Source organism: Pollachius pollachius (genome assembly GCF_949987615.1).
Source record: "Pollachius pollachius genome assembly, chromosome: 6".
Classification (NCBI taxonomy): domain Eukaryota; kingdom Metazoa; phylum Chordata; class Actinopteri; order Gadiformes; family Gadidae; genus Pollachius; species Pollachius pollachius.
In genome coordinates, this window is record NC_136939.1 from 27,739,527 (window position 1) to 27,764,639 (window position 25,113).

The 25,113-nt window shown below is 44.8% G+C and overlaps 1 protein-coding gene across 2 annotated transcripts; it reads left to right on the forward strand.

The window, feature by feature from the left end:
• Window positions 1–5,602: 5,602 nt before the first annotated feature.
• On the forward strand, window positions 5,603–21,768 carry cd99 (CD99 molecule). Of its 2 annotated transcripts, XM_079737991.1 has the most exons (12): window positions 5,621–5,906; window positions 8,019–8,048; window positions 8,239–8,289; window positions 9,401–9,445; window positions 10,506–10,544; window positions 11,191–11,232; window positions 11,590–11,673; window positions 13,020–13,043; window positions 13,566–13,589; window positions 17,788–17,904; window positions 18,212–18,268; window positions 18,552–21,768. In XM_079737991.1, exons 1-12 carry the CDS (start codon window positions 5,849–5,851, stop codon window positions 18,602–18,604), a joined length of 624 nt encoding a protein of 207 aa, XP_079594117.1. In that variant the 5' UTR covers window positions 5,621–5,848; the 3' UTR covers window positions 18,605–21,768. The 2 variants fall into 2 exon arrangements, with proteins under 2 accessions (XP_079594118.1, XP_079594117.1); XM_079737992.1 differs by lacking the exons at window positions 17,788–17,904; window positions 18,212–18,268; window positions 18,552–21,768 and adding an exon at window positions 14,176–17,779 and having other exon boundaries at window positions 5,603–5,906.
• Window positions 21,769–25,113: the final 3,345 nt, after the last annotated feature.

The window sequence follows — 25,113 nt, forward strand, 5'->3', positions numbered from 1 at the left end:
GGAGGGTCCCTTGGAGGTCTGGTCGTGCTCGGAGTTCCGACAGGATGCGAGGCGCGCAGTTGTGGGGGGTGCCGTCTGTGTCTGCGGGATACTCTCCGGTCATATTTACTCCTTTTGTTGAGTAGCTCACCGAGGGATCTGTCAGGGCCTCGGTCAACCGGATCTGGGTAATGGCAGCCGACAGGGTGAAGAGTGAGCTCTCCACTGCAGCCTTGACTCCGTGGGTGGTGTGCACTACCGTGGGGTTGTTCATGGTGAGGAACTGTGTCTTCCGTAGGGCGATGGCGATGGCCATGAGATGTCTGGCACAGTGAGGGAGTCCTAGGCCCGGAGTGGGTAGGGCCGAGCTGTGATAGTGGAGGATCCTTCGGGTGCCGGGCTTTGCCTGCCAGAGGGTGGCCGCTACATTTCCGTTTCTCTGTGTGACGTCCAGATGGAAGGGGGCCGTATAGTCGGGGGCTTTGAGGGCGGCGGCTGAGTGGAGGGCCTGTTTCAGCTGATGGAAGGCGGTGTCTTTTCCTGAGTCCCACTCCAGCGGGGCCCGTAGGTTTCGGGGGCCTGGGCTTGGCTGTAGCTGGAGGAGGGGGGTGTCCAGTTCTCGGTGCTGGATGGTTCTTGCCCCAATGGCCCGGTCCTTCCTGGTATCATCGGGCATGGGGAGGGAGCTGTTGTCAGCTTCGGGCTTTCCTTGCTTTGTGGGTGGTTTGTCCTTGTGAAGTGGACCCCTTCTTTGGCTCGTTCCGGTTCCGGGGGGGGGGGGGGTCTTTGCCAGGTCACCGTGACCGGGGACTGAGATGTGGCGTGGGTTATTTCGATAACTGGGCACATGAGATGGGGGGGACCCGGGAACCTGGAAGTCGGTCGGGGCATAGGGGAGGGAGTGGTTGTACGGAGGTGGGCGGGCCTGCTCATCGGCCTTCGGTAGGGAGGGATAAGGTGAAGCTGTCAGGCTCGGTTGGGTAGGGGTTACTTGGTCCGTTAGGAAGGGATTCCTGGAGGAGGGGGCTGGTTTTAGGGTGTGGGGCGGGAGGCAAGAGGCCAATGCTTTTAATACTAAGATTCTCTTTTGTCTTTTCCGGTCTTGGGTTTCGAGTGCATCCGTTCGTCCCGTCATGGCTCCGGCGTTGTCGCGACGGACCTTTGCCCGCTCATACTGGCTGCCAATGTACGCGTGTATGGCGGCCCGGCCGGTGTGGTCGAGGGGTCCCATTCGGATCACGCCCTCTTTCTGCCAGGTTTTAATGTAGACATCACATCGGTTCTCCCATTTCTTCCGGTCTTGGCCTTTCAATATTTTTCCCGGTTCAGCGTTGAGGCACAACCAGCCCACCGCTCTGGTCCGTTGCTCGTCCGACATGGTGGGTGTGTTCGCCGTTCCTTAGCAGCCTGGTGTGGGGGTGGTCGGGGTCGTGGACGCCTTTGCACTGGAGGCCGGGTGCGGGGAGGTTTGTCTTTTTATCTTTATTATTCACCGGGATAATTCTTCTAGCAGGGGGTGATCGAGAGTCGGGGTTGGATTGGTATTGATGTTGTCCAGTGGGGGGCGCTGTGGCTTGGGAAGGGTAAGGTTGGAGTTGTCCAGTGGGGGGTGCTGTGGTTGGGGAAGGGTAAGAGTTGGAGTGGTCCAGCAGGGGGCAGTCTAGTTGGGGAAGGGCAAGGTTGGAGTGGTCCGGTGGGGGGCGCTGTGGCTTGGGAAGGGTAAGGTTGGAGTTGTCCAGTAGGGGGCAGTCTAGTTGGGGAAGGGCAAGGTTGGAGTGGTCCGGTGGGGGGCGCTGTGGCTTGGGAAGGGTAAGGTTGGAGTTGTCCAGTGGGGGGTGCTGTGGTTGGGGAAGGGTAAGAGTTGGAGTGGTCCAGCAGGGGGCAGTCTAGTTGGGGAAGGGCAAGGTTGGAGTGGTCCGGTGGGGGGCGCTGTGGCTTGGGAAGGGTAAGGTTGGAGTTGTCCAGTAGGGGGCAGTCTAGTTGGGGAAGGGCAAGGTTGGAGTGGTCCGGTGGGGGGCGCTGTGGCTTGGGAAGGGTAAGGTTGGAGTTGTCCAGTAGGGGGCAGTCTAGTTGGGGAAGGGCAAGGTTGGAGTGGTCCAGCAGGGGGCAGTCTAGTTGGGGAAGGGCAAGGTTGGAGTGGTCCGGTGGGGGGCGCTGTGGCTTGGGAAGGGTAAGGTTGGAGTTGTCCAGTGGGGGGTGCTGTGGTTGGGGAAGGGTAAGAGTTGGAGTGGTCCAGCAGGGGGCAGTCTAGTTGGGGAAGGGCAAGGTTGGAGTTGTCCAGTGGGGGGCACGGTGGTTGGGGAAGGGTAAAGTTGGAGTGGTCCAGCAGGGGGCAGTCTAGTTGGGGAAGGGCAAGGTTGGAGTTGTCCAGTGGGGGGCGCTGTGGTTGGGGAAGGGTAAGGTTGGGGTGGTCCAGCAGGGGGCAGTCTAGTTGGGGAAGGGTAAGGTTGGAGTGGTCCAGTAGGGGGCAGTCTAGTTGGGGAAGGGTAAGGTTTGAGTGGTCCAGTAGGGGGCAGTCTAGTTGGGGAAGGGTAAGGTTGGAGTTGTCCAGTAGGGGGCAGTCTAGTTGGGGAAGGGTAAGGTTGGAGTGGCTAAACTTTTGGCGGAGGGGGAGGTGTGGCTTCGGACTGAGCGAGAGAACTCAAAAAATGGCGGCCCTGATGCTATAACTCTGTGTGGCCTGTCTAACACACAAGAGCGGATGAGAGACTAGGGGGTAACTTTTGTCACTCTTGGAGGAGGAGAACGAGAAAAAGGAGGAAAAAACAGGGGGGAGGGAAGCAAAAAACAACAACAGGGCCTATAGACGTTATTCAATACATCCAGATATTCTTTATAGCCAATAATCGTTATCTATCTTTATTGATTAATCTGCGTCAATCAGACTAAACCGTCAACCAACGCGGCAAAGAGATGTTGTTTAGTATTGTGGTTTATCTATGCGACAGGTCCGGCAGTAATTCAAAGAAACACAGTAAAAGAGATATCATTTATCCTTGTCAACTTGTCTAGGTCTAGTTTTAACGGTTCAAACAGTAAATTGAAGCGACACAGTAAAAAAGGTTATTTATCATTGTCAATTTATCTATTTCCGCTGGTTACGCCATAGAGCAACGCAATACGTCAGAGAGACATTTATTCATTATTATCAATCTATCTATTCCTACATTTACCCGTTTTAACGGACAAAGATAGAGCGGATCACGCATACACACCCACTGATTCACTCACAGATTATCACGCATACACACCCACTGATTCACTCACAGATTCCCTCTTTCTCGCAGACGCACCCACAAACATATCGACAGACTTCTCATTCTGTGTCCCGCACCCACAATCATCAGACACAGCAGAATAGCGTTAAGCATAGCAAAGCAAGCAAGCGTTGCACACATATTTCCATATTTTAGCCGGCCCAAAAATACGCTCGCTCTCTTTCTTTCTCTCTCTCTGGGCCTCTTACACACACACACACACACACACAGCCACTCCGTCTCTCTCTCTCTTATTCTCGCGCATACACACACTGCCTCTCGTTCACTCGCGCATACACACGCTGTTTCCTTTGCAAAGGGACTTTAACCCTGATAAAGGACTCTAAACTTCTCACCACATAGAATTATTTAATACACAGATTATTCCATCTGGGTTCCGAACCCGGCCCAGGCATCCCTCTGAGTCCACTCAATGGCTCAGGCATATATTCCATCTGGGTTCCGAACCCGGCCCAGGCATCCCTCTGAGTCCACTCAATGGCTCAGGCATATATTCCATCTGGGTTCCGAACCCGGCCCAGGCATCCCTCTGAGTCCACTCAATGGCTCAGGCATATATTCCATCTGGGTTCCGAACCCGGCCCAGGCATCCCTCTGAGTCCACTCAATGGCTCAGGCATATATATTCTGGCCATCGGTAGTCTTGTATCACTAACCGATTCTTATAGGCCCTATGGTCTCGAGGGTATTCTTTCACCATGCAACGAGCCGATATTCGATGTGTCACGCATTCGGGGTCAATCGGGTTTTACGGGGAAATGCTGGGGTGCAGTCCTATTAGTCCCCACGAGATATCCCGTAGCGAACCGTTCTCACAGTCTCATCTCCTAATGTGGTTCCTATATAACTATGCAGAGTTTGGATTTTATCAACAGGTTCTGCCTACCTTTTGTTGGGCGATCGCGAGGTGAGACTGCAGGAATCGGTCCGGTTCTCCGGGATCCCGAGGCCGTGCCGCTCTCCGTCTCTCGTTTCCCAGTTGCGGTCCAATTCAGAAAAAATCACGTCGGGGTCACCAATTTGTTGGGAAAAACGGTCTGGCTAGTTACTGGACCAGATGAAATGAGACGGAGAGGTAATAAAGTCTATCGGCACGAGGACCTTGGATTTATTAAGTAAAGTGGCAACGGTTATACAGAGTCATAAGCGTGAGAAATCGAATATGTCTAAGTCCCTAATCAGCGCTGATGGTTCGTCCGGAGCTTCGCCTCCGTGGAAGGTCTGCTTCGGAAGAAGGTGAAGAGTCTCCGAGTGATACAGTCTTATGCTGTATCTCCTCGTGATGAGGTGTGTGCGTTTGAGATGTGTGTGGTTCTGTGTGTTTTTACTTGACCTTGGTTCCCAGGCACTAGTGTATGCATGTATATCTTCTTGTGTTCCTCCTTACGGGGGAGAGCTTCAGAGCATCACCTGTTGTGGTCCTCCCATCCTTGAGGATGACTGGTGCATTGTCTGAGTGTCTACCATCTGCCGGAAGGAGATATGGGGCCCTGGCTCTGGCCCTGACCTGACTATATTCTCATGTATGTGTTATGTGTTAAAAGTTGACTATATTATAAGGTGACTGCCATGTGATGTGCTCATTAAGCTAGGGTAGGAGTTAGCTATATTTATAATGTACATGTGATGTGCTCAGCAGGTTATTTTGCCCCAACAGTATCAATAAGTTAAATAAAATAGATCTGTCTGTCTGGCTGTCTCTCTCTCTCTCTCTCTCTCTCTCTCTCTCTCGCTCTCTCTCTCGCTCTCTCTCTCTCAATTGAGGACGTTAATTGAAAGATAAGGAGGAGCCCGTGTCGCCTATACTCCAGGGGGAAACGTGTTGAGCTCTGCAGTCTAGATGGCGCCAGAGTTCCACACACACACGCACACACACACACACACACACACACGGGCGGACGGACGGACGGACGGACGGACAGACAGACAGACAGACAGACAGACAGACCCAAAAAAAACGCAAAATGTGTCTCTTTAACTTTGGCTGTCTTCGCTTTAACTTGTAGTTTTATAGTTTGTTTACGGAGTTTGTTTCTCAGGACATGTGGTAGCCTACGTCACACATGGTTAGGACCCTTTTAGTGAAAGACATTTTAACGATAAGCGGGTGTTGCCACACCCATACGTCTCCCTCGTTCCAGAAACTAGGAGTGCTGGGAGTCTGGAATGTGACGCTATCCCGGTCTAGCACAAGGCAACTTCCGGTTGTGCTTATCCTGAGTATTGACCAGCCAACAGCACCCAGAGCTGAGGCAAATTAAAAACAGAGACAGGGCTAAATAAGTTTATTTTTTCAGGAAGATGTATCCCTAAATATATAACATAAACAAACACATACCGCTCTACCAGAAGTCCCTCCCAAGCCAATAACGCATATTGGGTGCATCCCGCTCCACCGTGAGAGGAAAACGCCCAGGACCGCGTAATCAGACACCGACCACAGTTTTGCCCTCAGTCAGAAAGAATCGAGCTATGCTGCAACCAAATCGACCATTGTAACGGATGATACGACCTAGATAACCGACAGAACTCTTTTTAAAGCGGTTTTCGTTCGTTATTCAAACACAGTTTTGCAAAAAAGTTTGACCACCATGAAGTTGTGTTTATGGATCGCGGCGCTTCTGCTGGTCGTCGTGGGCACCAACGCAGGTAAGCTGGGTTTCTGATCTGCTCCTAGTTCGTGTTCTTTCAAAGTAAACGTCTGCCACACCTTAGCGTGACTTTAATGATTCCTTTAATTGCGTTTAAATAGTTTGCGGTACAATTATGACAACTTTACCCATATCGCAAATCACAGCGTGCGTCTTATTCGCGCAAAATGCGCTGTTTCATTTGACAATAAATATGTGAAACTAGATCCCTGCTCCACCTAGACCCTGTTCAGTTCAGACCTGGGCCACACTCCCTCACACGGGACACGGGACGTACCATCTTGTGCGGCAACATCTGCGTTAAAAGGGGTCACGTTTGGGGGGACCTGAGACAAGTTAAACGAATTAGACTAACTAAACCGGGAATAATGCAGGCGTTTGGTTTAGTGAATGGTCGGTTCGTGTTAGTGTTTGCAGAAGTGTGTCTGCAGAAGAGGTCTCAATATGGGGTCTAAATATACCCTCTGGCTGTCAGATGTTAGGCACTTGACCAATACAATGTGCGCGTGGACTGGGTAACCGGAGTGGGTACTGGAACTTGGTACTTGACTGGGTACTGGGTACTGGACTGGTAGAGGACTGGGTACTGGGTACTGGTCTAGCTATGTCTTTACCTATATCTATATATCTGTATATCAGTCACTTATCTATCTATGTCTATATCTAGCTATGTCTTTATCTATATCTATATATCTGTGTATCACTATCACTTATCTATCTATGTCTATATCTAGCTATGTCTTTATCTATATCTATATATCTGTATATCACTATCACTTATCTATCTATGTCTATATCTAGCTATGTCTTTATGTATATCTATATATCTGTGTATCACTATCACTTATCTATCTATGTCTATATCTAGCTATGTCTTTATCTATATCTATATATCTGTATATCACTATCACTTATCTATCTATGTCTATATCTAGCTATGTCTTTATCTATATATCCATCCCTATATACCTATATCTCTCTCTCTCTCTCTCTCTCTCTCTCTCTATATATATATATATATATATATATATATATATATATATATATATATATATATATATATATAACCTTCTCTATATCTCTATATCTTTATATCTCTATCTCAATCTAACTCTATCATGCTTTATTGTGAGGGACTTCTTATTTTCTTATTTTTCTAAAAATGCATAATCCTCCATCTTCTTGCTGGATTAATCATTGTTAATAATTATCATTATTACGTTGTGAGCACTTTACAATAATGTTACATGAATAAATCATTCATAAACGCTAGTTGATTCAGTAATAAGCATTAATTGATTAACGATTAATCAAAACTTAACTAATGGTGAAGAACTCATCTGCTAATGGTGTTCATGTTCACAAGGTATACATTAATTAACAGGGTTAGGGTTGGGTTCAACCCTGACACAATATAGCGTAGCTTATTACTGTTAATTAACATTAACTAACGTTCATTAATGTATCCTTAATGTAAGGTGTGAAAATAAACAGTAAAAAATGAACGTTCAGAATTCAGACAGACCTCGCCTTTCATCTCAGAACAATTCAAGTTTTCTTCAGTACTTTTCTCTCTGGCGAACGTCTTCAGGAGGCTCGGTGTGGGCTTTGTTGCGGTGAAGATGTTTCAAAAGATTCAGCGGTGACTCATGCCAGTATAAGCTTCCTATAGCATGACTCAGTGGGCGAATAAAAGCCGCTGTCTTTGGTAGCTATCACGCTACGACGAGCATGGTGGGTATCTAGCAGGTCAAACCCATGGGTGTGACCTAGCATGGTATAAACCCAGCTCAATGAGTTTTGAATGAGTTTGTGAACATCGCAGTGTGAAATAATCATTTGATTTTTAGAGGCGTAGCAGCACGCGATAAGCTAATTTGCGAAATTCATCGGTTTTTCGAGGGAAAGTATTGCAGATTGGGATTTTTTCCAAAAATCCTGTTTTTTGGGTAGAAGAAAATCGGATGAAAAAGCAAAATAGAGAGAGATGTTTTTTATTTTCTAAAATTCATTGTCTTGGCAAAAGAAAATGCAGATTTTGATTTTATTGCAAACTGCAATTTAAAAATTGATGGTGATTCATAATGATTCATCTGTTTTTTGCGTGCAGATTTTAACCTCTATGATGCTCTGGATCCTGGTGAGGTTTATGCACACGCACGCACACACACACACACACACACACACACACACACACACACACACACACACACACACACACACACACACACACACACACACACAGAACACGATTTTGCCTCATCTTACATAATTTCATGTCATTCATGTCATTTTATGACGTAACTAAATGCTTATCGCTTGCCTTTCAGACCCAACAAACCCTCCCAAGGTCACAGAGAAACCCAAGCCCAAATCAAACGGTTTGTACGGCCTTCAACACACCCCCACTCCAGGAGAGAACACTCTCTTTGGTTAAAAGCTTGTTACAAAGTGCAACAAAATTTTCCAGAAGACATGTTGTTCGCAAGACACTCAGACACAGAGACCGCTTAGTTTTTATGTAACTATCTATATATCTATATAACTACAGATAACTCATTATAGATTCAGACTATAGATAATAATTAATATTACTGTTCTCTCTGGCTCTTAATGTATACAATGTATCATAATGGTACTTTGCAATGTGTAGCATCTTACCGTAGCTATCCTTTATCCTGTAGCTTAAAGCTGCTGTAGGTCAGCTTGGCCGTCACTGAAAATGCCCTTTAGCTGAGTATAGAAGAGCAAAAGGGGGCCACATTCTGAAACGAAAGAACTCAGAATCATCCCCCTACATTTCTCCACCAATAAGTGTGCCCTTTCACACACCTGTGATTGAGAGGCAAGGTTGCCAGTTAGAAATTAGCCGGGAGCATTTTAAAATCTAAACCGTCTCTTTTGCTGCAATAAATTATGTTGTTGTTGACTTCTAACATGTCTCTGTCTTTGCTGTTTGAATCTAACAGTAGTCTATGAGTAATATATCGGCGGTAACCACTGTTTTGGGGGTATTGCGAAATTGCGCCAGCTGGGCATTCCGTGGTATTGGATGTGTTTTAGTAAAACGCATCCAATACACGGAATGTCCGCTGGTGACGCCACTGAGGCTATAGTAGGCCAACGATACTCTTAGCACCCTACAAGTACCCCTGGAGTCCTCGTTAGCTACCAGGGTTTTCACGACGTTCGTTGCCAACGATGCTTCCGGGAAACGGTGTGAAAACTGTACGATGCTCGTACGACGCACTTCACGTCGTACAAGGCTAACTTAGGCTAACGATGCTTTCGGGACACGGGGCCCAGGACATATCTGTAGGCAATGCTAATCAATATTGGTATCAATAATGCTACAGATACAATCACATCCTTTAACTGATATATTCTACAAACAAGACACTAGATGTGTACAATTCCAGTGGCATATTTATAGTTTGCCTTGAATCAAACAATGCTGACTCTTCATTTCCTGTCCTTTTATGATTCATTCAGACCCAGAGCCCGAAAAACCCAAGAAACCAACTTCAGGTGGTGGTGGTAAGCTAGCAAACAAACTGTTATGATGTGTTAAATATGTATATAAACAATACTTCACGTGGTGGTTGTTAACAAACAAAGCTTGTGTTTAAGATGTATGCATATATATGTGATTATTTATCAACAACGTAAAACATGCGCGTGAAGTTATTTTTAGTAGCAGTGTTTCGACCATCGATAACAGAGCTGTGCTGACCAGATAACATTATCTACAGTATTTAATAATCTAATGTGGGTTAGCAAGTTAGGGTTATGTTTTTAAGGCAATTTCATTAGAATCAAGTTACCTCAATAATTATATATATATACGTTTATTTATATATTTATTTTATTTTATTCATCTATTTACATATAAACAATATATATATGTTTCATACCATTATGAATTAATTTTATTAATATATATTAATTTTATTAAATTTACATATGTATATATATTTTTTTTATATTTATTGATTGACTGAGGCATCACCCAGTCCCTTTCAAACAAGCCAGCAGCTCATCGCTTAATTCTCTCAAAAGTTGATCCAAGGTTTTCCCGTTGGTACAGGCCTGTAGATCCATGGTGTACCAGTTGGTACAGTCCTGTAGATCCATGGTGTACCAGTTGGTACAGTCCTGTAGATCTATGGTGTACCAGTTGGTACAGTCCTGTAGATCCATGGTGTACCAGTTGGTACAGTCCTGTAGATCCATGATGTACCAGTTGGTACAGGCCTGTAGATCCATGGTGTACCAGTTGGTACAGTCCTGTAGATCCATGGTGTACCAGTTGGTACAGTCCTGTAGAAATAGCAGACTCTCAGCTTTTTGCAAAAACCACAAAAAAAAAGAGATAAAACTACAAAGAGCACATGACAAACATAACAAACTCTTCTTCACCACAAGTTACAGTGAGGCTGGTTGGAACACAACTTTGTTTGTTGTGTACAAAGTAAAAGTATTAATATATATATATATATATATATATATATATATATATATATATATATATATATATATTAATGAATATATTAATGAATGAATTAAAACGTTTCTCCTCAACGTTGTACGTCACCAGGGGACGGTGGATTTGATCTTGGCGATGCTCTCGGCCCAGGTAAAGAAGCGGAGCTTTTCTAGAATACAAAGAGCTTTTCTAGAATATAACTCTTGCGGGATTATTAAATTAATTTTCATTGCTGCTTTTTGTTAAATTCATAGCGTAATGGATATCGTTAGCCTCATAGCATTATTGCATAAGACATAATTTGGCCAAATTGTGATACCTAACGTAACTCTACTCTCCTGACGCTGTTGATTCATTGCGCCTTATTGGCTACATCCGAAGCCATTCAGAGTGCTTCTTACATTCCATAATCACTATCTGCCTAAGTCATTTATTGGACTAAAATATGACCCAATATGACCCAGGCAATTATGTTAAGAGGCTAACAATTTTTCTCATAGATCAACAAAGTGATCGCTTTGTTATCTTGGTTTGTTTGTGGCGCTTCTTGGTGATCAATTCTTGCCTTCAGTTGTGTGTCATTGGTGATCAATTCCTGCCTTGTTATGTGTGTTATTGGTGCTCAATTCTTGCCTTGTTGTGTGTCATTGGAGATTTGGTTCTTCGGTTCTTCTTTGGTTCCTACAGTGGTCTTCTGGTTCTTCTTTGGTTCTTGCAGTGGGTCTGAAAAACATATAAAGTCATGCGTCATCATTCTACATGCTAAGGTCTGTTTCTTCTAACCTTTGACCCACAGATCCCGACCCCAAACCAACCGTTCCCCCAAAGACCGGAGGCGGTAAGTCACTCAACCTTAGTTCTAGAGAACCATCAGTTCTATAGAACCACCATCATTGAACCATGATGGTTCTATAGAACCAATGGTTCTGTACAAACTAGCCTCCTCAGTGAGAAACATACGATAAAATGATCGGTAGCGATAGCATCTCGCTCAAAGGGAACAAGCTAGAAGCAGCTCTAGCGCAAAATGGAACGACCAAAAAGACAGTCAAAAGTGTTAAGTGTTAAGCTAAATGTAAAAGTGTGTAGTGTTAACAGTGTTAAAATGTATGTGTTGACTTTAGCCAGGTGATAACCTTGCAGTTCAATGGCAGTCTGACTCATGTTGCGGTGGTGGTTCTCTTGCGGTCTTCAGGAGGAGGAGGAGGAGGAGGAGGAGGATTTGATGATTCGGACCTCTGGGACGACTCCAAAGGAGAGCTGAAACCTGAAGGAGGGGGTAGGATGTTGTTATTGGTAGCTCGTACTGCTAGCTCCTAGCCTGGTCCTACCAGATTCTCGTACGTTAAGGCACTTGTCTGTTGGAGTTTAAAACTATTGGATTTGCCCAGTGCTACTCTGGATCTGCCATAACCAATCGCTAATGTTTGACTACAGCTAAAACTAGCGCACAACCTCAATGTCATTGTTTTCAGCCACTCCCTCTATTCGCTGATTGGACCGTCCAAATTTGGCTTGAGAAAACCCGCGAATATACCTCAAACTCAGACGTCGCACTGAAGGAAAATAAAAATTGAGGGGAAGTACGTAGGCGGGCGGTGCCAGGCAAGTTAGCTCCTAGTGTTAGCTCGGCTTTTGTATTGGGATTCAGCCGGTGCTTTTGATGTTTATCTTAATATTTGCGGTATCATCTGTACTTTCTCTACTTTTTTTTGCGATGGTTCACAATACGTTTGGGGTGGTGGTACGTAGATGGGGTGGGGGTACACTAGAAGTGAGCAATGCCTTCTTGCTCACTTCTGGTGGGCCCTCTTTTCATTGAGTGGCTGTATCACTGTTCAGGGTTCAGTCTCTTGCCCCAGGCGGGCTGTGTCAATGTCTTCTGCCAGTGACCCTTTTAGTATCTTAGTCACTGGTGGCAGATGGTAGTAATTACTCCCTTGCTTTGTTTTCTTACATTCTAACGGAATTAATCCTGAGACAACGAAATTAACAAAGGCATAAACTGAGGCTGGCCAACATAATCAAAACCACATGTGTGGTGAGGTTCTCTCTGATTTCTAATTGTGGGGGGGGGGGGGGAGGAGCTATCCTCTCCGTTGACTCAGCCAATCAAAAGCCACGAGGCAGGATCGGGCACATTCAAATTAATATGTTGTGTGTAAAGTAACCCCCGTTCTAACCACAGCGAGTCTACATCCTGAACGCGTCCTCGGGTAACCCCCTCCTTGATCAGGTGACGCTGTGTTGTCTTCGAAACACATCGTCGTGGTTACCATTATGATAATAGCAGTTGGGACACCTGTTCGTGTGTCATAAGCGCACGCACACTCACGCGATGTATAAAGATGTTAGATAACGAATGGGTCTGCATTTTTTTACTTGCCCTACTTTGTTATATCTGCAAAAGGGTCTACGGTGGATTTAAGCTAGTAAGCTAACCCCAAAAAATGTATATTTGTATCAGCATCAGCCTGTATTTTTAACAAATACATAAAGAGTGTGGGCGATAAAAACAGAAATTAATCAATGAAACAAGATCTTGTTCAGAATACATTTCAGTGGGTTATAAAAACTTCCCACCTTTGTTTCGCTCTCTCATTCTTTTTTCTTTTTTTGTTTCAGCTGGCGACCAGGATCCCTACAACGGTAAAAACAAAAACCAACCCCCCCACAGATGCATTTTACATTTATGGCGTTTAGCAGACGCTTTTATCCAGAGCGACTCACAATAAGTCCATCTGTCAGAAGAAAGAGAAACAGCAATATATATCACTGTCGTTACACTAAAGAGGTTCATAGAACCATGGGCCAAGCACTAATAATCACTAGGTTAACCCATTCCCCGAATACTACTGATAGCTAGGATAAGACTCTACACCATGCTAAGTACTATTTTTAAGTATCAGGGCGTACAAACATACAATAAGTGTGTACATTAAGTGCCAGGACGTACAACACACAATAAGTGTGTACATTAAGGACGTCCCTTTAATTGTCACAAGAACGTTTGTTTCTTAACTATATTAATATTAAGCTGATTGTAAGTCTGTTTAACCCCCTCTCTTGAACGCTTAGTACCACTTTGTGTACTTAAACCATTTTTAAAGTCCAGAATGACGCAAAGGGCGAATGAGGAAACTGATACTCTCTGTCTCCTGTCGTTGGCAGATGGCGGAGCAGATCAGCCCCAAGGTAAGAGTTCTAAACAAAGGATGGCTATGGTTTTGTTTCGCCACGCCCAGCGCTCAACTCTGGTCTTTAATGGCTCTTGGTTCTTGTGGTGCGGTGCCAACCCTCCCATTATCTCTCTCTCTCTCTCTCTCTCTCTCTCTCTCTCTCTCTCTCTCTCTCTCTCTCTCTCTCTCTCTCTCTCTCTCTCTCTCTCCCCCTCCCCAAGACACACACTCACACTCACTTTCCCTCTCCCTCTCTCTCTCTCGCTCTCTTTCTCTCCGTTGTCAGCCTCGCCGATGGGCTACTGTGTTTTTTCCATTTCCTGCCTCAGAGGAAGTCGTGTGTTTTGTCGGGTTCGTCCCCCCCCGTCTCTGCACCTTCACGGACGTCTCTTCAAAAGACTCCTCCGAGGGATAGCTTGGGGGCGGGGTTTATAAAAGGCTGTTGACTCAGCCAATCAAAAGCCACGAGGGAGGAAGCGTGTGCATCCCGATTCCGTAACACTCCAAAACACTGACGGGCCGTGTTCCGGGTTTGGCTGCATTATAATAGACCTCCGGCGCGGCCCTCACCCCCCCCTCTGCTGTGATTCGTGTCGTTGCAGATCCGTGGGTCCAAGCGCTGAGGGTCCTAGAGGCTAACATGCCGGAAGGCGTCCATATATGGCTAGCCAACATAAAGCACAGCCTGGTGCCATTCTTAGAACGCGCCCTTCAGCTGCTGGACGGCCTTGTTTGAGACTGCCTCTCGCTTCCTATTGGTTACCTCCAGGGAGGGAGGAGCCCAGCAACTGCCCCAAAATAATAATGAACACAGCCTAGATGATGCTATGAGGCTAACGATATTGATTATGCTATGAGGCTAATGCTATCGATTAAGCGATGAGGCTAGCTACATGGTGTATGTACCTTGCTACCTTGCGCTTCCTATTGCTCCGCCTCCAGGGAGGGAGAAGACAACGCCCCCTCCACCACCGCCCTCTAGAATATTGGAACTTCATGGTAAATATACATCTTTAGCCTCAGAGCATAATTCTCCTATTTTCAGTTCTATTTTAAGGTTTGTCTTGTGTTCAGTGTCAGAAATGCTCAAAGTCGGATGACTGAGGCAGGAGGTTGATATACTTTTGGGTGTGTTGTGTGTTTATGTGTGCGCGTGTGTGTGTGTTCACACTCGCTCCTATTGTGTTTCGTTCCTCCCGCACGGTTTAGCCCGAAGGAAATGTGAATCATCTATGTGTTGGCATGGATACCAGACCATAATATGATGAGTGAGTGCCATCCGGTATGCGCTCTGTTTCGTGGTTTATTTAAGTCGCCTGTCACTCAAACTTTGTGTGTTCTTTGTAAGGATAGAATAGAATAGACTTTAATTGTCATTGTGCAGTAATTCCATAAAACGGAATTTGCTTATGCCACCCCTAAAACAATGCTCCCATAAACACTCACACAATAAATAGTATAAAATTAAAATAAATAAAATAGATGGTTGATGATCTTTTGAAAGGACAATGGCCGACAAAACGTTAATCCCATGAGATGGTTCTACTGCTGTTGTGAAAATTTCGTTGCAGGCGTGCCCACATTAAATACTCTTCCACAAAATCGGTCCAAGGAATTTATTTATGTGGTAGTAGCAGCTGATCTAGCGAAACCTTTTCTGTCCTCAAAGCAGGTTTGAGGACTTCGGTTTGCGGCGTTCCTGTTAGCACGGACGTGGCGGCCATTTTATTTCCCCTCGGGGTGAATATTCGTTATTTAAATAGCGTGGCTTGTGTCGTTAGCACTTAGTTTGTTTGGCGACGGGTTCGAATTCTTCTCAAGAGGAGACACATTTAGAAGCGGGTTTGCACCTTTGGAAAAACAGGTTGTGGTATGTGAGCGCTGGTCTGGGTGTGGTTGATGGAATTCTCCAGCTTAGGTTAACTGACTTTTGTGACCAATTAGCCAAGGCAAGGCAACTTTATTCATACGGCAGTTTTCATACACAAGGCAGACTCAAAGTGCTTCACATAGAAAAATTGTCATACAATAAAATGAAATAATAAAATAGAATAGATACGTAAAAAAAAAAATGGCAAAGTTAAAAAATTCATTGTAGATAGTGCAGAAGAGCTAAAGCAAACATAAAAGTCTGCAGTCTAATTTTTGAAAGTGGTCAGAGTTGGGGGCAAGTCTTAAATCCTCTGGGAGTTTATTCCAGCGATTTGCTGCATCATAACTAAATCCTGCTTTCCCATGTTTCATGTTTACTTTGTGGAAAATTAACAGATTGGTCTCAGATGATCTTAGTGGTCTAGGAGGCGTATGTAAGCTATAAGCTAGTAATAAGCTAGCTTCAATTTCTGAAACAAATTGTTCAAACAAATCCGTTTAGGCAACAATGTGCTTTTTTTTATGTTTGGTTTATCAGGGTTAAGTATTTAAATACTGCTTGAAGAGATTTCTTCTACTGCAGAAGATTAAATAAGCAAATATATATTTGTGTTTACTTTGTATTGGCGGCCTTCTCTTTTCTATTGTGTCTTTGGGGAAGCCTATTTCACCTGTGTGTTTGGTTTTTACACTTCCTGCCGTCCTAATAAAGACTCCCATGCTCTCTTGTCAAGTGTAAAACTGTGTGTTGTCATTTATAAACATAAAAGGAGAATCTGCTCGCTGGCTCTTTAAGAACCTAGTGTGTGTGTGTGTGTGTGTGTGTGTGTGTGTAAAGCTAATAGACAAGGCCGTACACAACACTCAAAGTTTTCAGGGGAATTGTTAGGAATAGCTTCCAGTAATACTTTTTTCCTCTCTCCTCGCTCTCGGTCTCTCCCCCTCTCTCTCTCTCTCGCATGTGTTCTGTTCTCTCTCTGTCTCTCTACATTAACTCTCTCTCTCTCTCTGTCTCTCCTCCTCCATTCCATGCTCTCTTTCTGTGTGTGTGTCTCTCTCTCTGTGTCTGTGTCTCTCTAGACAGTTACATAAACCTCTCCCAATGCCTTCTCTCTCTCTCTCTCTCTCTCTCTCTCCCCCTTCCCTCCCTCCCGGGCCAACTCCCTAGTTCCTAACTCTGCCTCACACCTCTCCCTCATGACTCACTCAATGTTTCCAAAGAGATCCTCCTTCACACAGATCCGGTTCGGTGTCTTAGTGGGGCCTCTAGCATTGAAACTGGGGGTTTCCGGTGATCCCTCTTCTGTGTAAACTTCCCTTTTGTCTCCCTTGGTGATAGTCTGTCTCTCTCTCTCTCTCTCTCTCTCTCTCTCTCTCTCTCTCTCTCTCTCTCTCTCTCTCTCTCTCTCTCTCTCTCTCTCTCTCTTTTTACCCTTGATGATAGTGTCTCTCTCTCTCTCTCTCTCTCTCTCTCTCTCTCTCTCTCTCTCTCTCTCTTGCCGTGATCCATCTGTGTCTTAACTTCCCTTTGTCCCCTGGGAGTAGGGATTTCTGTTTTAGTCGTCATTGTTTTGTTGTCAAGGAGTCCCCACTTGGTCAGCAAAGCACTATAGTGTGTCGTCATGGTATTAGTCCCAATGAAAACAAGGAGTGATAGCTGTGTTTGTGTGCAAGAGCAATGTGTACTTAGCCCTGAGAGTTCAGCACTGGAACTCAGTATGGGTGGCAAGCCTGCTTACACTGACACAAAACTTTTCACCCTATTGGACGGCCGTAGTTCTCAGAATACACCCCCTGTCTGCCCGCCCGCCCCATCTGACGCGATGGTTGCCTTACCGAAGCGCTGCTGCTGTTGCGGTTTCAACACGGGTGTATACTCCCCCTTGTGGCGTTTTTGGAGAACTGCATTTTTCTTTATCTTGTATTGTTCCTGCTATGCGGTTGTTGATGAACCAAACCTAAGAATTTTACTCTTGTTAACTTGTACAATAAGATGTTATAAAAGTGTTTGTGTGTCTGCTTGCGTGTGTGCTTTTGCGTGTGTGTCTGTGTGTGTGTTTGTGTATGTGTGTGTCTGCTTTTGTCTGTGTCTGTGCGTGTGTGTCTCCTTTTGTCTGTGTGTTTGTGTGTGTGTGTGTGTGTCTGTGTGTGTCTCTGCGTGTGTGTCTGTGTCTGTGTGTGGGTCTGTGTGTGTGTCTTCTTTTGTCTGTGTGTGTGTGTGTCTGTGCATGTGTCTGTGTGTGTGTGTCTGTGTGTGTGTGTGTTTGTGTGTGTGTGTGTCTCTGTGTGCGTGCGTATGTGTGTGTGTGTGTGTGTGTGTGTGTGTGTGTTTGTGTCCACAGAAGCCGGTGCAGGTCAGATCGCGGGCATCGCCAGCGCGGTCGGCATGGCGATCCTGGGCGCGGCGTCCAGCTACATCGCCTACCAGAAGAAGAAGCTGTGCTTCAAGATCCAGGGAGGTGGGTGTCAGAAACTAAAACTCCCATGATGCAATGCGATGTACCAGCCCTGTGTTGGAGCATTACTATTCCAACGGGGAGGTGGGTGTCAGAAACTGCAACTCCCATGATGCATTGCGATGGACCAGCTCTGTGTTGGAGTATTAGCATTCCAACAGGGAGGTTGGTCTCAGAAACAATAAGTCCCATGATGCATTGCGATGTAGCAGCCCTGTGCTAGCCAACATGACAGCTGGGTCTCAAAAAACGACAACTCCCATGATGCATTGCGACTGTTAATGTTTTTGTTTGTGCGATGTTCTCGCAGGAACGGATCCCGAGAGTGGCAAAAACTACGAGGGAAACCGCGGGCAACCAAGACAAAGTAGGTGTACTCTATTGATCCATGTCATCCATTATCATTACTAAATCATTATATTCATAATCGATTATTTAGCTCATTACTATGACATTATTCTTATCATCTGTAGCATCATGTAGCATCTTACCCTAGTAATCTGTGTTGTATGCAGGGAATGGGTTAACCTTGTGATTGTTCGTTCTTGGCACTTGGTTCTATGAACATCCTTACTCTACCCACAGAGATAAATTATTCTTTCGCTTTCTTCCGACGAATGGAGAGCTAACACTTCTGCTAAACTTCCCAGATGCAGGTGGAAATCCCCTCTCAGTTCTCACCAACCTGCTCAGAACCTCCTAGACGTCTTCCAGATGGACAGGACGGACGGACGGCCGCCTCTGACCCCATGAACGGACAGACGCGGACTTCGGCAACTTATGAAAAAAATAAAATAAAAAAAGGTTCGTCCGAAAGGAGAGAAGAAGAAGATGTACAAACATTGCCCCTGTTCAAGTTTTTAGTCCAAACTTGACGAGAAATGTAAGCATATTGCAGCCATACGCTAATAATTTTTTCGTTTTTTACAACTACATTTTGTGTGGCTTGCGTTAAGTTTAGTTTGTTTTTCGCTTTTTCCGATCGATGCTACGTGTTAATTTAACCTGACATCAGGTTTTTGAGATGTTTACCTTGTTTTTTTGTTTGTGGGAGTAGAAATTTGAGGAGCTATGATTGGTTACTCACACTCTGTGTTGTGGGTGTGGCCACATGGTCGGGAATGCGCGATATGGGACGCATTGGGACATTCTGTGTTGTTGCTACAGCGCAACATCGTACGTTAGCAAAGGCCACGCCCCCTTATCTTAACCCCACTAAACCCTTAGGTAGTACACAACCTAGGGCAACACTAGCCGCGTTTACACGGACAATTCTGATCTGATTTAGATCTCTAATCGGAATAGATCTATTCCTACCATGCAATCCGAATGTACTGTATATATGGCATTTACCAAAGTGGTAAGCATTCGTTCATATGTCTCTCGCCCACAACCGTTATCTTGGTCTTGACTTATATGAAAAATTGAAAGGATAATGTTGGACAGAATGCCAGTCATTGATGGGAAAATAAGCCTTAACAGGGCGAACCAGACCCCGACGCGAACCGGAGGTCTTTTGCTTCACCCTTAAGGGTATTATTTTTGATATGACCGGCAAGGTTCTATACATAATCCCGCTTATTACACGGTAACTTGCCAAAACGTTGAACACGCCCGATCTCGTCTGATCTCGGAAGCTAAGCAGTGTCGGGCCTGGTTAGTACTTGGATGGGTGACCGCCTGAGAATACCAGGAGCTGGAAGGGACAACAAATGGAAAATAGCATTCTGGCTAACTCTGGTGCATTTACAGGAATGTTAATTAATGTACACTGTCCTTGTTAAAAATAAACCAATAAAAAATGAAAAATATCCTCACACAGTGTTTACTGTGAATACCATTCGTAGTGTTGATCAGCAGAGAAATAGTCTGCCGTTGACGTCGCTGAGCAACGAGACACGCTGCCATTAATAAGTTACGGGACTACTTGCGGAGTGATAGCAGTGAAAGCAAAAAATCCACTTTCCTTGACAGCGGTCAAGTTCGGTGTGCATTAAAGTACAGACACACTACTGAAGCTGCTGATGCCTTCTCTCTAAGTAAAAAAGTAGCCACATCCACACCAAACCAATCAGAATAAGTCTATACATGAAAATTATAGCAGACTACATCACCTCTTCTATTCCGCATGGAATTCTATTCTGATCAGAGAATTTTATTCAGATTGAGGCGTATATATGATAATTTTTTGTTCTGATTGGGCTGTTCTTCCACTTCTAATCAGATCAGAAGTGTCCATGTAAACGCGGCTAGTGTGCTCATGTGCACTGCGAGCTATGTACTCTTTTACGTTTTCATGTCTCAAAGATGGCCGAACCACCGGGTAGCATTGCGTAACCGGCACACAAAGGACTTTCCGTCTCAAACGTTATTGTGCAAGCGTTAGCATTCAAGTGTCTTGAAGTGCCTTGAACCTAACCTTAAAGGGCTATTATTCTGGGGTTGCCAGGTTGGTGGATACATAGGACAGCTCAAAGCAATCATTAATCGCAATGCCAGGGATTTAAATGTGTCATTATTGCGCAACCGACATAAACTAGCTGTATTTTTGGCCCTTATCGATTTTTCGCTTGCATTTGGATTCGAACATTTAAATGATTTAATGTTTCTCTGCGATTTGAGAAACAGTTGAGGCTAAATTGGCAAAACCGTCATCAGTATTCTTCAAAGCATCAGAGCTGTGGGGTATACTACGAACCTCGCTGAACATACCCAGGCTTTCTTGGGAAAACCTGGCTCGACAGAGACGCAACTCGCAATCAGAGTTAAATGTTACTACGAAGCTCACTTAGGATTCGATTAGTCAAGCCAGGTTTTCCGCTTTAGGTTCAATGTGCGTCCACGGGAAAGGGGCATTTTTCGCGTCATTTTACTCACCTGTATAAACTGGATAGATCAAGCATTAGTATAAGTCCCGAACGCCAGCGACCGGGGTTCAAATCTCATATAATCTCACATAAATGCGCATCACTTGGGAGACTAACCCTCATGCAGAAATTCAAGACTGACGCGCTACCTCCCCTCTACCACTCTCACGGGGACACAATGCACAACAGCAAGCATTGTCTACAACAAGGGCGTTCAAATAGCGATTACCCTCTGATGAGAACCTGTATTTCTTATAAAGAATATTCTCAGGCAATGCCAAGGGATCTGTCCCGAAAGTGCCTCTGTCGGAGAGACCCCTGTAAAATGAGGGCTCCGAGGTCCACGGGAACACCCAGTAATGGTGACGCCATTGTCAAAGGAGGGGCTAGGAAGCTGCACAGGCCGATCTAACCCGATAGACTTAGCTGAAAACCTGCTCCCAACCAGGTTTGGTTGACAGCATAAGTCACCATGGTGATACAGCGACGCTAAAAGAGATCAAATTTCGTGTCCCAGCTAACCCAGGCTTTGAGCGCAACATACCTCGCTAACCCACTAATCGAGGTTCGTAGTACAGGCCACTGGTTGCTGTGCGTTGGCCTTACACACATTAGCTCTTTCGTCGAATACATTAATGAATAATACTCAATATAATGAACTCAAAAATGCAACATTAGTTCGATGTACGATTTGACCATTAAAAATAAGCATAATTATATCTATGTCAGCTGTAAATACTTTAAACGCACAAGATACCGCTTCTGCAAAGAGCAGTCTCAATGTATTCCGGGAGTTGTAGTCTACTGTTAACTATTTTTTAGAGTAGTTTGTTTTGTTACATAACATCTTTATGCTACCATCGTAGATGCACACGTTTGTTCAAGCACAAGACACGTTGTTGCTTAGCTGTGTGTGTGTGTGTGTGTGTGCTTGTGCATGTGTTGTTCATGTGTATATGAAAAGTGATGTACAGTTACATAATAAACAGTTGTAAATTAAGCCGTGAAGAGTCTATTCTGTTTAAAGACTTTAGTCTAAAAAGTTATTGTTTCTGGGGGTGAGAGAGAGAGAGAGAGAGAGAGAGAGAGAGAGAGAGAGAGAGAGAGAGAGAGAGAGAGAGAGAGAGAGAGAGAGAGAGAGAGAGAGAGAGGGACTAGTGACACTGTATCACATTAGGGCATGTTTAGGGCAAACACATAAAGATAATCAAAAACATTGCACTGAATAGATCATGCAAAAAAAAAGGCTTTTTTTCAACACAGTCTCACTCCCTATTCGTAAAAAGTCTGACGCATGGCCAAGGATCCCTGGCGTCAAGTTCCAACGAAAGATGTGTACCTTTTGCGTTTTTCCACATGGGGGTCCGTCAGATAGACATTCATGTTAATCCCTCACCGTCAGATATAGACTAAAGGAAATCAATGTCCATCAACGGTGATGCCGTCATGTTATGCGACTATTGATTTGTTTGACATTATCTAAAAAAAAAAAATCGCAGACCATCAGAGCCATCTACCTTAGGTTACTTTGATCTTGCATAATTTTATTGCAACAAGTCCTCCAATTCATACGACCACATAGGTGCTTTGTTCTGCCACAGATTACGATCCATTAGAACAGGGGTCTCAAACTCAATTTACCTGGGGGCCGCTGGAGGTAGTCTGGGTCAGGCTGGGCCAAATCAAGTATTCCACAAAAAAAAGTAGCACAACGGACCCAATCTAAGTTAATGATCGGGCTATAATTAGATCACGTTGGCAATGCAATCGCTGACAACAGGGGACATTTCATAGTGATTGGTGGAAGCCGGAACATTTAAGCGTCCTTTGGCTTTTGTCGGGACTCAGGACACGCAACTCAATATTGGGACTGTCCCGGCAAAACCGGGACATCTGGTCACCCTACCACAAGTGATAAAAAAGCGTGGCAAGCGACTCAGCAAAAATGTGCGTTTGACAACAACGCGCGGGCCACACTAACACTAAACTTTGATGTCAAGTAGGGGACCACAATATATCATCCTGCGGGCCTCAATTGGCCCCCAGGCCGCTAGTTTGAGACCCCTGCATTAGAACGTATCCAAAACGAGCAAACGAGGGCCTCTAAAGGTTGTGGGAGGTAATAGGATATTTTTCTGTGAAAATGGCGGACATACTTTTTATTCTGGTTGGTAAATATGATATTTTAGTATAGTTACACCATTAAAAGTGTTTATGTAAACATTTTTAGCAAGAAATGTGCATTTTACTTCCATAATCTTCGCTCGGTGAATTTGAAGGATGTTTGGTTTGATAGTTATGAGGAAGAATATTTCAGGTCTCGACAGAAATAAAGTAACATGGTTGCTATGATGGTTGCTTTGGACGCTGAAACCAGCAGCTCGCATGCCAGTTAAATCATGGCTATAAAACCATTGTCTTTGCTAATTATGTTATTTTATTTAACAACTTTAAAAAAAACTTTAAGCCCTGAAGGAAAAGATGATTCACCGCCGGAAGTCAGGAAGGCCCATGCAAGTGAACGGAGCGTTCCACAGCATTGAGAAGAGCCGTGTAATAAATAAGTAAATAAATAAATGTATTTATTTATTTATTTATTATATACGGAGACGACTTCCTCGAAGCAACGAGAATGGTCTATTAAATTCAAAATGGGAGTAGGGATATAGTGCCGTACGGTCCATGGCCGTTTCCGAGCTGATGGTCTTCAGATACAGATCTTGTTATAATGATAATTGAATAATTATCATTATAACAATGTCCCCATATGGACATTGGAATTGGAATTGTTGCCACGTTCCATTGGTGGTGTCATATATAGAGCGGCGAAGCCACGCCCCTTCCGGTAGAGCCAATGGGACCTATGAGATCGAAAAATATGAATGGGTTTCAATGGAGAGAAAGTAATTATTAATTAGTAATTATCTCCTGGTCCCAGTCTTTATATGCCCCGGATTACGCATGTTGTTTGTGGATTTAAATGATAATTTACACATTGTCACAACAATGGCTGCCCATTTCATTGAAAGACTAAAGTGAACGTGCAGCAAGCACTAAGAGGCGAACTTAACACCCATTCTAACATTTGCATTACGATACATTATAGCTTAAAATTATAAACATCAACTGATAAATTCTCCCTCATGTTCAACCATCGCAAGCAGTCCTAATAACTGATTCATCTGATTCAGCAAAGAACGCAAAGAGGTCCCTGCGGGCATCCATACTTGTTGTTGTTATGAAGTCTAATCTCACAAACAATCAGTTTTTCCGGTTTTATGTCATATCCTACAAACGTTTCCTGAACACTCTTATTTCGGAAGAAGGGAAGGTTTACGTAAAGACACGTAAGAGCTTCCGAACCTCGGAGCTGCTTTGAAGACGGCTGCACAGTGCACACCCAAGCATCACGTTAACGCGTGTGCAGAAAGAGGATGTCACGGAAATCATGTCTGTTAGCTTTTCAATATAAGACTGTCAAAATAAAAGTCCCGCAAAGCAATTGTTATTTTGGGGATTCATTTCTCTGCGTGAGAAATTTGAGTTGTGGCGTGTGATAGTGTGTGAACTGGTTGACATGAGTGTGTCTCAGGGCCAAAGGGTGAGACTTGGCAGCTCTGTCAGTTGTCAAACTAACCGGACGGACGTGGTCTCTATAGCAACGACCCAACACTGATCAAAAAAATGATTGTTTCTCTCAATCAAAGCACAAAACAGGTCAACTGATGTCCATAGCCTTAACCCATACATGTTGTGTAATTAACAAGGACACGTTGTTGTAGTTGTGTTGAGTAATGTCACAGATTTCAGTGTAAAATCGCCGTTAATGTGCAGCCATCGGGTCTTCTGTTAGCCAATGGGATGAATGCTCATAGCTTCATATTGTAGCGGCTACCAAGAAGCACACGGAGTCACGTTTTAACTCAACTGTAGATCTGCGTCCCATACACCGCACGACTGCAGGCTACTTCTATTCCACACAAACGCACGAGAAAACAGCACACCCAATGAACAAACATGACACAGTTGCATAGTCCAAACGGCATGACCCGAAACTGCCACAGCTCCTGCCCGATGGTGAACGCAGTCTTACGTCTGGCCTTGGCCAGTAGCCGCTACGCAAGTCCAGGGAGCTGAACCAGCTAGACCCCCCGATGTAGTCCAGGGCGTCATTGATCCATGGAAGCGGATACGAGTCCTTCCGAGTGACCTCGTTGAGGTGCCGGTAGTCCACGCAGAACCTCCAGCTGCCATCCTTCTTCCCCACCAAGACGGCCGGAGCTGCCCATGGACTGGACGAGTGCTCGATCACCCCCCCGGCAGCCATCTCGAGGACCGTCTCCTC

Bases quoted from the DNA above. Each gene is read 5' to 3' on its own strand.
- cd99 (XM_079737991.1), top strand. From the start codon at position 5,849: ATGAAGTTGTGTTTATGGATCGCGGCGCTTCTGCTGGTCGTCGTGGGC. The intron at 5,907-8,018 runs GTAAGCTGGGTT...TTTTGCGTGCAG, and splicing joins CGTCGTGGGCACCAACGCAG to ATTTTAACCTCTATGATGCT. The intron at 8,049-8,238 runs GTGAGGTTTATG...CTTGCCTTTCAG, and splicing joins CTATGATGCTCTGGATCCTG to ACCCAACAAACCCTCCCAAG.